We start from the raw sequence: 16,002 nt of genomic DNA on the forward strand, positions 1-16,002 counted from the left end.
GGTTACCAAAGAAGGTCTAAAGAGAGGAGGCAGCTCATCCTGTGTTTGGTTTGTTTTGATGTCTTTGGGCTATATTTCATTCATACTTAAACTATAAGAGTTTTTAGGAAGTAGGCCAAGAATGACAACCACAGGAGGTCTTGGTCCACTTGTTCGGTGCATACAGGATGTACATGGCGGTATTCTCGCTTGTTCTGAGGAACAGAGCAATCTCACCGGCGTTCATGTTAACCAAAACAAATCTGAAGCTCTGTGTGTTAGTTGATCATGCAGGGCATGTACTGATGATTTACCCATATCTAATTTCTCATTTTTGATTCATTGTAAGCCAACCCTGAATGTTTTAGTCACAGTTTCATGACTAATTCCCTTCCGCTCTGTGAACCAAGACATTTGATTCCTATCCGTGAAGAAACTCCAGCAAAGCTGAAAATGAATTTTAATAAAACAGTTCCAGAACCATGCCGTCCACCTAACTGTCGAGTGATCATTTTTGCATGGTCATTACGTTTGACCATAAGCACTTGGGGGTGCCTGCAGGAGCAGGCTAATAGAACATCATCATCAGTAAAAATTGGATTTCAGCAGAGGAGGGTATTAAAAGAATTAACCTGCATGTCATGGATCCTCATCCATTATGCAATCTTTCTGAATAATTGAGTACTCTGATTGGAATTTCCCCACACAGACTTATCCGAAACGCTGTAATGCCATCAACGGCGGAGACGTTTTTCTAAATGATAAATCAATCTCTCTGTCTCCGGGCCCGTGTCTTATCTGTCTGTGCTGTAATGTGCAGATCAATATCAGCCTGAATTGATGTCACCCTCGATTGAAATTCAGTTTGTGAAATTTTTCTGTGCGATGTTGACGCTTCTCTTCACACAGAGTTAGTTTTCTTCTCGTTCAGTCACATCGTCACTTGTGATGTACTCTTGTATTTGCTCATAAATATTTTGTTTAGTGAGTTTACTGCCAGGCTCCATGTACAGAAATGTCTGTTTTAAGAGACCACCAGATGTACAATGTAAATCAAATGTTTAGGTTTTAACGACTTCTCTGACTTCTTTAGGCATTTTGGCCTAAAACTAGGTTGTTGTTGTTATTGTGGTGGTGGTGGTGGTTGTGGTTGTGTAATATTCTGTATATTCATGATCTGTTATTGTATGTCTTTCCATGTACAATGTTCTTTTAATACCAGGCATACCTTGTGCAAATGCATCATACATCCTTTGGAAATCCCTGTGGTGTCATCCAGTACTGACTGCTAGCCTGGTCACTGATCTGTAGGCTAGTAAATTCAGTCTGCTTAGCATTTGTGTAACTAGAGCAAACAAAATTTTTTTTTTTTCCACTTGTCAGTGACACAAATTAAGTAATGCCTGCCAAGTGTTCGTGGCTGTGGAAAAATGGATGCTAATAGAAGAAGGCAGAGTGACTGGCTAGTGTGGTGAATAACACTCCCATCACAGGTGTATCACCTGTAAGACATTTGCTGTTTTTCACAGGACATATCAAGTCAAATATCAAATATCAAGTATATAATGATATGTTCAAAAAGTGGTTTGTATCTGTTAGAACAGTTGGTTGATATGCAACAGAAACGTTATGCATGTTCATTATTTTGCAGCATTTCTAAACAGAAGACTGCAACAGAGACCTGAAAGCTGTATTACTGGCACATCTAACAAATAGATGCCCATGATTACTCTGAAATGAAGCTTGAGCTCCAGCCCATGACTACCCCTACATAGCTTTGGCCCATGACAGTTACATTGCAAACTTCAGATTGAACACAGGAGCTGTTTGTCTATCTAGATCATGTTTAAAATCATGAAATGCATTTGTGTTCATGTGTTTAAGCTTTTTTTTTGCCACTTGCATTGCTTTTCCTAAGATGATATCCTGGCTCAGCAGACTGCGAGAGCAATCAGGGAGGTGTCAGTTAAAGAGATGGACAGATGATAGAGAGAGAATAATAGAAGTTGTAGCGCTTCAGGAAAGACTGCAGGCTGCTCAGTGGCTGGAGTGTCACATTTCATCTGTGGCGAGAGGTGTTGACATGTTGATTCTTTTTTCTTTTCCCTCGCTTTCAGAAGCACTTTCATAGCTGAAGGACTGCACTTTTTTTTCCTCCCACTGATGTGGGTGCCTGAATGTAAGCAGTTGTGTCAGCGTGTAACTTATTTGTGCAGTCATTTTTGGAGGTGAAGATCTGAAAGTTGAAGGCTGTGGCTCTGTTTATTGACTAGTTAAGGCCCCAACAATATCACTCCCAAAGCAGAGCTTATACAGTTCTGGCAGATCATACAGAAACCCCAGAGTAATCTCTAAGCATCTACAGGATTCTCTTGCAGTGGTTGATATCAGTGTTCATGAGTCCAGGATCAGGTCAAACTGAACAAGAGAACTGGAATGATAGCAAAGAGGTAGCTACTACTCTCCAAGAAGAACATTGCTTCCTGTTTAAGGTTTCCTGAAGAGCACCTGGATGAGCTGAAAGACTACTGAAAAAATGTTACATTTACAGCATTTAGCAGACGCTCTTATCCACAGCGACTTACAAGAAATGTTATATTGAGTGAAGGTGAAATAGAACATTCAGATGTAAAAAAAAAAAAAAAAACACACACTGCATTCTGCATTCTAGCATAAGAGCCTCATCCCGACTGTGAAACATGGTGGTGGTAGTATCATGTCTAAAATGGTTGGCGTGAGATGTTGACAGGCTGTCACTTTTCGTTCACATACTGTGACAGTTTCATAGTAAATCCACATCACATCCTCTTTCCATTGATATAGATGCCCAAACACAAGCATTTGTGTCAGCAAGTGACTTTGTGTGTTTGTACAGTTATTTGGGGGGTTGACTATCTGGAACAAAATAATTTAAGGACATGGCCCCGTTCCTTGGCAAGTTCAGGCCCCAGCAAAAAAAAAATCCAAAACAAGGTGAAATGGTGTTCTGCATTAGCATCTAGCTTAGATGAGATATTTCAGTATACATTTTAAGTATTCTTGAGTCTGCCATCAGGCAAACACTGAACAAGTATATTGGGTATAAATGATAGCACAGAGGAAGCGGCTAATCTCCAAGAATATAGGTATCTGCTTAACGTTTCCTAAAGATCACCTGGATAAGCCACTTATTCCCTCACTTTCAGCAGCGGTTTCATAGTAGAAGACCAACACACTTTGTTCTTATGTGTTTGTGATTTTTGTATGTTTATTTGTGCAGTTATCTTGGGGGGCAAAGATTCGGAAGAAGTTGAAGGCCGTGGCTCCATTCCTTGGCAAGTTCAGGCCCCTGGTGGGGCAATGCTGCCATCAGTGCACCCCGGAGAGTCTAGTGAGTGCGTTTGTTCCTTATAAAAGCTTGAACAAAAAAATGACAGGCTATTGATTAGGAGTACATTATGAGTACAAAGTTTTGGGTTGAGAATTTTCAGATGCAGGCTTTATACAACATCGTCAAGGGAAGACATGAAAGTGATTTGGAGCACAAGTAAACATGTTGTTTACTGGGTGGAAAAAAACAGCAGTTAGGGGAAGACAGCAAAAAAATAATGAACACTCCAGGGGTTCCTTCCCCACCACTCTGTCACGAGTTTTTGGCGAAGCGGCGGATGACTAAGCTCGTATTCTAGAAGCTCGCCATCCCTGTGGAGGCATCGTGTGTGGTGGTAGGAAGTGGAGGTAATGGAGCTGTAATTGGATGGTTATTGGTTCGAATCCCTAGGTGTGTAAAGGGTTGTAATCTCACCTACTCCAACCCAGCTGGGGAGTTGAATTCTATTTCAGATGTCTAATGTATGAGATCCCACCTAGCAGCTCTCGTTTCAAATTTGTCACATGAGTAACACCTGGGCCCTCCGTTTTTTGCTAATAATTGGTCTTCGTTCACTGCACTGATTAAAGTGGTGGAGGAAACATGAATCTGCATGGGACAAAAGTAGTCCTAGTTCCTATGACTGAGTGTTTAACCAAAGCTTTTACGTCTGTCTCTTAGGGTCAGAAGCTACTGCACAAGACACCATCTCTCGGCTTCCAGAATCTTCTCTGTGTGAAGGAAACACACACCAGGTAAGAAACTCCCTGTTCTCCAGTCTTAAAGTGAACAAACCAGTGTAGGTCAAAACCCACAGTGCCGATCAAATATTTAGGGAAGCTTTGTTTTTGTTTTTTGTCGAATATCTAATAAAAGAACATGTTTTCATTTTCTTTTCTTTGCAAAAACTGCAGTACTGAACATCTGAAAAGTCCTGCTTTAGGAGTAATGACACCCATTTTATCCCCTTGTTTCGACCTAAGCACTAATCAGCACTCAAACCTTTCAGATTTTTTTAAACCAGCCTTAGAAGCTGGTAGCATTTTCTGCTAAATCCAGACACATTTGGTGATGTTGAGGTCTGGGGTGGCCAGTCCGTTAAGAACACTATGAACTCTTTGTTCTATTTACTTTACTCAGTGAGGTTCTTCTTGACAGCTACACATCCTTTCAGACCCATATCATGAAGTCGTCTTCTCCCAGTGGAAGGATGGACAGAAACACTTATGGATGTTTTCAGACCTGAAGCAGCTTGATTTTCTCATCTCTCTCAAAGATGAAAGCTTTTAGTGCTGTTTACCTGATGGGGCAGTGTTGGTGGTCTATCCACTTCCAGTCTTCCAGGACTTCCAGGTGGATGTTAGGAGTCCCATTTTCTCTGTAGCATTTAATCATTTTTTGTACTCCAGTTTTGGAAACTCCTGTTTTTTTTTTCCCTTGTTTTCCTTTTATATTCCTCTTCCTTATACAAGTGGACTATCTGATCTCCTCAGAAATGAAAAATTGTACTCAATGGCTGCTTTAACTTAAAATCAAATAATCAGCTCTGACTTTTACATAATAGCACGACACAAATTTCAAGCAAAGATGTAACATATAAAAAAGTCTATTCCTTCATTTGAATGGAAATATATTTTCATTTGCCATTTGTTGTACTCAAACTGACATTTCATCTTCACAGAGATCTGGACGCGTTACGATCAGCTTTATGCAAATTAAAGTGTATTTGCCTGGCTGAATGGATATTTCAAGTGATACTGTAAAAATGGTGTCAGAATGAAAATTGGACTGTCAACTTAATTATTTTTTTTTAACAGTTTGATTGGAGTGAAAAATACAGATCCTCCTTTTGAATGAAGACAAATTTGAAATGTGGAAAGAGAAACAGCACTTTCCCTCTTTGCCATTATATTCTTGCCTGCTGCTCTGGTTCTGTGCTTTCCAAGCAGTTTGTGTTTTCATTTCCACAGCTGTCCGCCTGTCAGTCAGCCCGTCATGATGGGTAGGACCACAGCACGCTAAGATGAAAAATGCGCTTTATCTGAGAAATAGAGGTTGAAGAGCTTATATAAGCAATTCATGGATTAGCAGATGGGGTGGAGTTGAGCAAGATGACACAGCAGAAACATCACATACATAACTGACCAGCTAGTGTATTAGCTAGTCATACTAAGCAGATACTGTGAAAATGTTTTTGCCCAATATTTATTCCCTATTTAGTTATGACCTTTTTATCACACAATGCTACCAAGGGGGAAGGCCAGCATGTGCTTTTTCCAAGACTCACGAACTCCACTACAACTCCTGCCAGCACAAAGTCACTGGAGCTCTACATTTTTGGAGGAGAATACTAACTACCTATTCTGTTACGTCAGATTACAGGCGCCTGTGTATGCTAGTATTGCGCTGAGTGACTGTGGAGAGAGGGAGGACTATCCCACCCACGAAGAGAGTAAGGGCAGTTATGCTTTCTTGGCCTGTCCACAGATGGCTGTGGTATTGCCCAACAACGTCTTGGTCTGGCCACAAATGGATCATCATTAAAAACACCCCGTCCCACTGTTTGGAACTTATGGAAATATATTTAATTCCATAGGTAGAATGTCTCAGCATATCTGTTACTGAAATTGGAGAGATGGTGACGCCAGTACATGAGTACTACCTTGTCTGAGAATTTATCATTAGAAATGGTTTTAAGCTAACTTGGCTAACTACAGCCTTCCACAATTCATACAGTAGCAGAACAGAACCAGGGTCCCAGACTACCGGCAGCCTTATACAGCCTGTAACATATTTAAAATTTACTCTTAAGTCTGGTTTGCAAACAGTTTTTCCTCTGTGTTCTGAAGATATCTCTGAACATGCGCTGATGGAGCTCATGTTGTAGCCGTTGCTGCAGCCACATCCCTGCAGGTGGATGAAAACCAAGCAAATTGGACCAGAATGACTGTGGAAAAACATGATTTGCATACACTTTAGATACCGTCTCCAGAAAATGCTACAGGGAGATCAACTCGGTTGGTTGACTGGACCACACAACCTGCATTTCTCCAGAGTTCAGAAAATTCCAATGGGTGACATTTTACAAAAACTAATAAAAGGAAAGGCCAAAACTGCCAAAGCGTATAAATGATATCATTCAAAAAGATGAAGTTAGCATCTTACTTGCCAGATTCTTCTTGGAATTTTCTGTTCCACCTGAAATGTTGCTGCAGTTTTAGTAAATGTAGAACGAATTTCATACAAAAAGCTGGTGAGTACAAAGCCATCAGCTTACCTCGGTCAATGAATGAATTTACCTCAATGAATGCATTAATTTGCCTTAGAGAATGCATCCTTAAATAAGAAATACCTTAAAGCTTCACTTGGAAGTGTTAAATGAACAGCTAACAAACGACTCAGCAAAGCTATAATCGTGTTTCACTGGCTGCTGCATCCTAAAACACACACTTACTGTTATGCTAATTAGTACACTTCTAATGATAAATGCTGTGGTGTTTGCATACTATTTAGTGTTTAGTCCATACTAAATATAAAAGTTCTGCTGTGATGTTATTTCATGATGACACACTCCCTCTCGTGTTCTGCTGCTTAAATATCGTCACTGGCGATCTCCAGAATAGTAACTTTACAGAAGACAAAACATTCTTAACTTTTAATGTAAGTTAAAAGCTAAAAGGAGCTAAAAGTAGTTTTATTCCAAGTAAATTTGGAGCATTTCTTTTGGTCTGTTCATTAACTTTTCACACAATGTCAAGGGCAACCACGATGTTCAAATGTAGAAACCCAGAAAATGACAAATGGAGATGCATGTCTTTTGTTTTTTTTTTTTGTTTTTTTCTTTTTCAGCGGTGTAAAGTTCTCCACTGCCACTGTCAGTATTACCAAGGCTATGTATATTAGAATGGAGTGGCTCTCCTGTGGCCGCGTGCGCCGACTACTTGTACTTGATTAGAGCAGATAAATAGGATTTGGCTCTCGCACGTCTCAAATCCGGAGACAAGAGGGCTTTTCGACAAACGTTCAATTTCTGCCTCTTTCATTTCTTTCCACTTCAGAAGGCCTCAACGCGCACATGCTGATGCTCCTGTCAAGCCTTTTGATGTGTCCCGAAGCAAGAAAATCAAATGAAAACACATGTTCACTCATTTGAGGAGCTAATATTCCAGCACCAATTTGTGCCATGCATATGATTGGTTTAGCTCATGCTAATTGAGTCGAGATTTTTCATTTGGCCTCAGTTGTTGAGCGAAACAATGTTTGGGTGGTCAGGATGTGTGTGCACTATGGTTCAAAAGTTTGGAAACATCTAGGAGATTAAAAAATGTTTATGCAGTAATGTATACAATATGGGCTCAAACATTTAAACTGATCTTAATATAAAAAATAGTCATTTACATTGGTAAAAAGAACATAGATGTACGTTTTAAGGAGAAATGTGTAATTCTAACTTGAAATGTATAATGTCTAGTGTTTGCTGCTATAAACAGTTTCCCATTGCAGACTTCTAGAAAGAATCAGTTTTTCATGTGAAAGTTCACATCAAGTTCAGTTTTGGTACATTTTAATAGGCAGATTAAGTCGACCAGTAGTACTGCTGATTAGTTGTTTGTGAGCATATATAGCGGTACTCACTGCTAAAATGAACATTTTCTACATTTTGGATAGTGCTTAAGCATCTGTAAACACTGTTTAACCACTGCAGGGATCAATATTATCAGTTGCCAAGAGCAAGTAGTGTTAAGTCGGGAGAGCAGCATTGAAAATCACTTTCCTTGTCAGGAAATCCAAGAGTTTTCGAGGGCAGTTCATTCAGTGAACAACATACTTGATATTGCCTTTATTAGTATTCTCATCCAGACACCACCTCACTGCATGAAAAATGATCTGATCCAGTTGTGTGTTGTTATGTCTAGCCTATCACGGTGTTTGTTGGTGATTCTTTGAAGCAGGAGGCATCAGACAAGATGCCAGCAGTAAAAGAGCAAGACACAAATCTGACTCCTTGGGTTGACTTTGACCCACCCATACCAGATATGCATTACACAATTTGTAGGTTTTACCCTTACAATGCAGGCAAAACCACAGCTCTGCCATTTAGGCAAATAAACATTTACTAGATTGCTATGAAAACTCTGGTCATCTAACAAGAAGGCCACTCACTCAACAGTGCTGGACTCAAATGTATGTAATAGTTTTTAATAATAATAATAAAACTACAAAAGTCTTTCTCCTGTACCCACACACAATTAATAGTGAAATTGACTATAAAAGACGTAGAACGCATACACGCATAGATAACTGAATAAATGAACACTGAGAGAAATATTTAGACACATGCTTTTGCTGTTTAATAAACATCCGGTACATACGTCATCTTTAAATTAGCACGCATGATGTCTTGACTTTGCACTTATAAAGTACTTTGCTACAAAGCTATTGTTTGCAGTTGCAGTTTTGAAAAGTTTATGGTAAACAGTCTTCAGTTTCCTAAGGCTATTAAATGTCCCTCTGATGGACTCAAAAGTTCAAAAGTTTCCATAGATTTTCAACAGGATTGAGTCGAGATTGGCCTCTTTTCTAAAAATGGCCTGCGCCAAAGTTACTTTGACTGTATGTTTGTGGTTGGCGTCTTGTTGAAACGTCCAACATGCCCCCCTTAGATTCTCCACTAATTTGAGCCAGTATATTGCTCCATGCAGTGGATATATTGGGCAAAGAATGTTGGAGATGGAGCTGCCGGGTAGAAGGAGAAGAGGTAGACCTCAGAGAAGGTTTATGGATGTAGTGAAGGTGGACATGGAGATGGTTGGTGTGAAAGTAGAGGAGGCAGTGGATAGGGCAAGATGGAGGCAGATGATCCGCTGTGGCGACCCCTAAAGGGAGCAGCCGAAAGAAGAATATTGCTCCATGCAGGTCTCCATCGATAATGTGTAAAGCCCCAGTACTGCCCCATATTGTGATGCTCCCACCATCATGCTTCACATGTCCAAACATGTTCAAAAAGTACAAGAATGTTTACTTCACCCTTTGTTTTACAATTGTTGCTGTCATTTTATTTCAATTTTTTTTAAAGCTCCTACAAATTACAAGTTGAGTAAGACTTGTGTATATATATATTTTTACACATTGATCTGTAACTATGTAGGCTTTATGTTGTTGATTCTAAACTTGTGGATGGTAGCTTACATCTGTTTGCTTGTTTGTGTTCCAGGTACCGCGGGTGGCTAGTCAGGAGAGTGTGTTGTGTGCTGTTTGTTTTGGGCCGTAAGGTTTACGCCAGTTCTGTGGGAGACAGGGTGAACCGGATCTACAGCACAGAGAGGTACACTAAAGTGACTGTGAATATGCGCCTATATACTGATCTGTCACTGTTATATTTCCTCTTTCCATTTTAACAGTCAAGATGAGTTAAGGCTGTTACAATGTGCAGCCTCCAATCTCACTCCGAAGTATCATTCAGAAGATGCTGCTGCAGACATTCCACTCTTTCAGCATCTTGATGACTGTCAGGCAGCCAGGAGCTGATCGGACATGTATGTTGATTTGGTGTATTGGGTTGTGAGGCAGAGTGAGCAGTAATGCTTAAGGTATTATGAGGCTGGGGCTGAGAAAAGCTCCTTCTACTCATCTTTCTTTTGTTTCCCACCATTCCTCACCTCAGTTCAACTCCTCCGTCACGCATCACACCCTTCCCTTCACTCTCTCTTATCTGTTTCTCGCCACAGGCCTTAACTTCATTTGGGGCCCTAACGTTTTAAATAACCTTTTATAGTCTAAACCAACATTCTCACTTTCAGACGTTTTTCACTCGCAGAGTATGAACAGCCTTCTTTAGGGGCGCTGTGTGTGTGTGTGATGCTGCAGTAAGGACAATGTGGGCTTTGTTGAAGGGGTCCTGTCCTGTGACTCGGTGTGTTATTTGTGTGCGCATTTGTGCTTTTGAACATTTTTTTGGAACAAAAAATGTTGTGACTTTGGGGGGAGTTTGCGGCTGGGGGTACAGGGATTCGAGAACAGCCTTAACCTGAAATAACTGAAAGCTACTCTTAGGGTTGCTGGGTAGGCCTGGGTGATGGGGCGATGTAATTGGATATCAATGATTAACAAGTAGCCCAGTGCTTAAAAGGTGATAATGGGAAACTGACAGAGAACTGAAGAGTACTAATGTAGCGTTAAACGACTTGCTAAATATGTTGAGAAATTGGGATTCTTGTTCCCAATGAACCCCTTAGTCTTTTTTTTCTGTTAATAAGAGAGAGAGCTACAGCTGTTCTCTCAGCTGTGCACTGCAGTAGTACCTTTACCTTAGCTTTAACTTATTTTACTTTTATGTTAAGTTTAGCTCGAGTTCATGGAACCAAAAATAAATGAGCCCCGTATGTAGTCAAGCCACAGGAACAGAAAAGGGTAAGTAATAATATTAAATAATGTGTATACATGATTGTAGTGCGTCATGTGCTACACTGGGCTCAAGGAGGATGCTGGAGGCAGGGTTCAGTGTCACAGCAGCCATTATTTTAATTCACACCCAGAGAAATCTAAAACAAATCTAGCCACTTTTCAGTTAAGCTAGCTAGACTTTTCAGCTTTTCAGCTCTTACAGTCTTTTGTTGCTGCCTGTCCCGCGCTCCGTTCCCCCTCTCTCGCTCTCGCTCCGTTCCCCCTCTCTCGCTCTCGCTCCGTTCCCCCTCTCTCTCTCTCGCTCCGTTCCCCCTCTCTCTCTCTCGCTCCGTTCCCCCTCTCGCTCTCGCTCCGTTCCCCCTCTCTCTCTCGCTCTCGCTCTGTTCCCCCTCTCTCTCTCGCTCTCGCTCTGTTCCCCCTTGCCCTTGCTCCGTTCCCCCTTGCCCTTGCTCCGTTCCCCCTCTCTCTCGCTCTCGCTCCGTTCCCCCTCTCTCTCGCTCTCGCTCCGTTCCCCCTCTCTCTCGCTCTCGCTCCGTTCCCCCTCGCTCTCGCTCCGTTCCCCCTCGCTCTCGCTCCATTCCCCCTCGCTCTCGCCCTCGCCCTCGCTCCGTTCCCCCTCGCCCTCGCTCCGTTCCCCCTCGCTCCGTTCCCCCTCGCTCCGTTCCCCCTCGCTCCGTTCCCCCTCGCTCCGTTCCCCCTCGCCCTCGCTCCGTTCCCCCTCGCCCTCGCTCCGTTCCCCCTCGCTCTCGCTCCGTTCCCCCTCGCTCTCGCTCCGTTCCCCCTTGCTCTCGCCCTCGCCCTCGCTCCGTTCCCCCTCGCTCTCTCCCTCGCTCTGTTCCCCCTCGCTCTCTCCCTCGCTCCGTTCCCCCTCTCTCTCGCTCTCGCTCTGTTCCCCCTTGCCCTCGCTCCGTTCCCCCTTGCCCTCGCTCCGTTCCCCCTTGCCCTCGCTCCGTTCCCCCTCTCTCTCGCCCTCGCTCCGTTCCCCCTCTCTCTCGCTCTCGCTCCGTTCCCCCTTGCCCTCGCTCCGTTCCCCCTCTCTCTCGCTCTCGCTCCGTTCCCCCTCTCTCTCGCTCTCGCTCTCGCTCCGTTCCCCCTCTCTCTCGCTCTCGCTCTGTTCCCCCTTGCCCTCGCTCCGTTCCCCCTCTCTCTCGCTCTCGCTCCGTTCCCCCTCTCTCTGGCTCTCGCTCCGTTCCCCCTCTCTCTCGCTCTCGCTCCGTTCCCCCTCTCTCTCGCTCTCGCTCCGTTCCCCCTCTCTCTGGCTCTCGCTCCGTTCCCCCCCTCTCTCGCTCTCGCTCCGTTCCCCCTCTCTCTCTCTCGCTCCGTTCCCCCTCTCTCGCTCTCGCTCCGTTCCCCCTCTCTCTCTCGCTCTCGCTCTGTTCCCCCTTGCCCTCGCTCCGTTCCCCCTCTCTCTCGCTCTCGCTCCCCCTCTCTCTCGCTCTCGCTCCGTTCCCCCTCTCTCTCGCTCTCGCTCCGTTCCCCCTCGCTCTCGCTCCATTCCCCCTCGCTCTCGCCCTCGCCCTCGCTCCGTTCCCCCTCGCCCTCGCTCCGTTCCCCCTCGCCCTCGCTCCGTTCCCCCTCGCTCCGTTCCCCCTCGCTCCGTTCCCCCTCGCCCTCGCTCCGTTCCCCCTCGCTCTCGCTCCGTTCCCCCTTGCTCTCGCCCTCGCCCTCGCTCCGTTCCCCCTCGCTCTCTCCCTCGCTCCGTTCCCCCTCGCTCTCTCCCTCGCTCCGTTCCCCCTCTCTCTCGCTCTCGCTCCGTTCCCCCTCTCTCTCGCCCTCGCTCCGTTCGCCCTCTCTCTCGCCCTCGCTCCGTTCCCCCTCTCTCTCGCTCTCGCTCTGTTCCCCCTTGCCCTCGCTCCGTTCCCCCTCTCTCTCGCTCTCGCTCCGTTCCCCCTCTCTCTCGCTCTCGCTCCGTTCCCCCTCTCTCTCGCTCTCGCTCTGTTCCCCCTTGCCCTCGCTCCGTTCCCCCTCTCTCTCGCTCTCGCTCCGTTCCCCCTCTCTCTCGCTCTCGCTCCGTTCCCCCTCTCTCTCGCTCTCGCTCTGTTCCCCCTTGCCCTCGCTCCGTTCCCCCTCTCTCTCGCTCTCGCTCCGTTCCCCCTCTCTCTCGCTCCGTTCCCCCTTGCCCTCGCTCCGTTCCCCCTCTCTCTCGCTCTCGCTCCGTTCCCCCCTCTCTCGCTCTCGCTCCGTTCCCCCTCGCTCTCACCCTCGCTCCGTTCCCCCTCGCTCTCTCCCTCGCTCCGTTCCCCCTCTCTCTCGCTCCGTTCCCCCTCGCTCTCTCCCTCGCTCCGTTCCCCCTCTCTCTCGCTCTCGCTCCGTTCCCCCTCTCTCTCGCTCTCGCTCTGTTCCCCCTTGCCCTCGCTCCGTTCCCCCTCGCTCTCGCTCTCGCTCCGTTCCCCCTCTCTCTCGCTCTCGCTCCGTTCCCCCTCGCTCTCGCCCTCGCTCCGTTCCCCCTCGCTCTTGCCCTCGCTCCGTTCCCCCTCTCTCTCGCTCTCGCTCTGTTCCCCCTCTCTCTCGCTCTCGCTCTGTTCCCCCTTGCCCTCGCTCCTTTCCCCCTTGCCCTCGCTCCGTTCCCCCTCTCTCTCGCCCTCGCTCCGTTCCCCCTTGCCCTCGCTCCGTTCCCCCTCTCTCTCGCTCTCGCTCTGTTCCCCCTCTCTCTTGCCCTCGCTCTGTTCCCCCTCTCTCTCGCTCTCGCTCCGTTCCCCCTTGCCCTCGCTCCGTTCCCCCTCTCTCTCGCTCTCGCTCCGTTCCCCCTCTCTCTCGCTCTCGCTCCGTTCCCCCTCGCTCTCGCCCTCGCTCCGTTCCCCCTCGCTCTCGCCCTCGCTCCGTTCCCCCTCGCTCTCGCCCTCGCTCCGTTCCCCCTCTCTCTCGCTCTCGCTCCGTTCCCCCTCTCTCTCGCTCCGTTCCCCCTCTCTCTCGCTCCGTTCCCTCTCTCTCTCGCTCCGTTCCCCCTCGCTCTCTCCCTCGCTCCGTTCCCCCTCTCTCTCGCTCCGTTCCCCCTCTCTCTCGTTCTGTTCCCCTTCTCTCTCACTCTCGTTCCGTTCTCCCTCGCTCTCGTTCCGTTCCCCCTCGCTCTCGCTCCGTTCGCTCTCGCCCTTGCTCTGTTCCCCCTCTCTCTCGCTCCGTTCCCCCTCTCTCTTGCTCTCGCTCCGTTCCCCCTCGCTCTCTCCCTCGCTCCGTTCCCCCTCTCTCTCGCTCTCGCTCCGTTCCCCCTCGCTCTCTCCCTCGCTCCGTTCCCCCTCTCTCTCGCTCTCGCTCTGTTCCCCCTTGCCCTCGCTCCGTTCCCCCTCTCTCTCGCCCTCGCTCCGTTCCCCCTCTCTCTCGCTCTCGCTCTGTTCCCCCTTGCCCTCGCTCCGTTCCCCCTTGCCCTCGCTCCGTTCCCCCTCTCTCTCGCTCTCGCTCTGTTCCCCCTCTCTCTTGCCCTCGCTCTGTTCCCCCTCTCTCTCGCTCTCGCTCCGTTCCCCCTTGCCCTCGCTCCGTTCCCCCTCTCTCTCGCTCTCGCTCCGTTCCCCCTCTCTCTCGCCCTCGCTCCGTTCCCCCTCGCTCTCGCCCTCGCTCCGTTCCCCCTCGCTCTCGCCCTCGCTCCGTTCCCCCTCTCTCTCGCTCTCGCTCCGTTCCCCCTCTCTCTCGCTCCGTTCCCCCTCTCTCTCGCTCCGTTCCCCCTCTCTCTCGCTCCGTTCCCTCTCTCTCTCGCTCCGTTCCCCCTCGCTCTCTCCCTCGCTCCGTTCCCCCTCGCTCTCGCTCCGTTCCCCCTCTCTCTCGTTCTGTTCCCCTTCTCTCTCACTCTCGTTCCGTTCTCCCTCGCTCTCGTTCCGTTCCCCCTCGCTCTCGCTCCGTTCGCTCTCGCCCTTGCTCTGTTCCCCCTCTCTCTCGCTCCGTTCCCCCTCTCTCTTGCTCTCGCTCCGTTCCCCCTCGCTCTCTCCCTCGCTCCGTTCCCCCTCTCTCTCGCTCTCGCTCCGTTCCCCCTCGCTCTCTCCCTCGCTCCGTTCCCCCTCTCTCTCGCTCTCGCTCTGTTCCCCCTTGCCCTCGCTCCGTTCCCCCTCTCTCTCGCCCTCGCTCCGTTCCCCCTCTCTCTCGCTCTCGCTCTGTTCCCCCTTGCCCTCGCTCCGTTCCCCCTTGCCCTCGCTCCGTTCCCCCTCTCTCTCGCTCTCGCTCCGTTCCCCCTCTCTCTCGCTCTCGCTCCGTTCCCCCTCTCTCTCTCTCTCGCTCTGTTCCCCCTCGCTCTCGCTCCGTTCCCCCTCTCTCTCGCTCTCGCTCCGTTCCCCCTCTCTCTCGCTCTCGCTCCGTTCCCCCTCTCTCTCGCTCTTGCTCTGTTCCCCCTTGCTCTCGCTCCGTTCCCCCTCTCTCTCGCTCTTGCTCTGTTCCCCCTTGCCCTCGCTCCGTTCCCCCTCTCTCGCGCTCTTGCTCCGTTCCCCCTCTCGCTCTCGCTCTGTTCCCTCTCAGCTCTTTTCAAAGGCACCCCAGACAAGAGGGAACGAGAGCTTGCCGTTCTGCCTTCCCATCACCACCCCCAGCTGGCAGCTCAGCCTCACTTCTTGCCCTCGTGCCTCTTGTCATCGTTGTCCCCTCCTCCTCCCGTCTCTCGGAGCTCAGGCTTTGCGCTCCGTCCCCCACCTACTCATGGACCTCTCCCCGCTGTCCTCGCCAGTGTTTGTCACTTCCTGCCGTTTCTCGTGGCCATCGTGGTCGGGGCCCGGGGGTGGGCGCATGCCACAATGTTTTATCCTTTTACTATTAAAAGTGTGTTACAGGATACAGTGTGAGTGTCAGAGAAAAAACAGCCTTTTCTGTACAGTTAGTGTCCCAGGGTGACACTCAGATGAGTGAAATTCTGAACCTTAAAATCTAAAATATAATATTACACGTTTTCCAAAAGCGTCTATAGCTGAATTTCACTGGGACTCCAGTACAACAATGGAGAGCTCCTCGTTTTTAACACACAGAGCATGTAAGCATGGCTTTGGATATCACTTGCAGTCTGACGTTCATCCAGTAGGCAGTGCTATTAACATGCAAGTCACAGTGAATCTGCACCAGAAGGAGCTCATGAATGCACATTTGCAGTAGCCTCTGTTAAAACAACAGTTGAAGTAGTTTTCAAAAGATGTTGGGTTATTCAGACTCACTGAAATCTGGCAACCCTAACTACATTTGGTGCAATCGTGTTGAAAGAGAATTCAAAAAGAACCCACTCCCTCTATCTGGAGCTGCATTTTGAGCCTTTGCATGTGATGGTAATACATAAAGGTGCATGATGTGGTCCGAAAAACACCTGC

General features: G+C 47.9%; 1 protein-coding gene across 6 annotated transcripts in view; it reads left to right on the forward strand.

The window, feature by feature from the left end:
* gpat2 (glycerol-3-phosphate acyltransferase 2, mitochondrial) overlaps nucleotides 1–16,002 on the forward strand; it is a 309,817-nt gene that overhangs the window by 243,496 nt on the left and 50,319 nt on the right. For all 6 annotated transcript variants that reach the window (XR_005129900.1, XM_037536042.1, XM_037536041.1 and 3 more), the window contains 3 exons: nucleotides 3,239–3,349; nucleotides 4,010–4,083; nucleotides 9,543–9,653. Coding sequence is in view for 5 of the 6 variants with exons in the window: in XM_037536042.1 (XP_037391939.1) it covers nucleotides 3,239–3,349; nucleotides 4,010–4,083; nucleotides 9,543–9,653 (296 nt within the window). In the remaining variant the exon portion in view is untranslated. The remainder of the gene's footprint in view (nucleotides 1–3,238; nucleotides 3,350–4,009; nucleotides 4,084–9,542; nucleotides 9,654–16,002) is intronic.

This window comes from Pygocentrus nattereri, chromosome 29, assembly GCF_015220715.1.
Source record: "Pygocentrus nattereri isolate fPygNat1 chromosome 29, fPygNat1.pri, whole genome shotgun sequence".
NCBI lineage: Eukaryota > Metazoa > Chordata > Actinopteri > Characiformes > Serrasalmidae > Pygocentrus > Pygocentrus nattereri.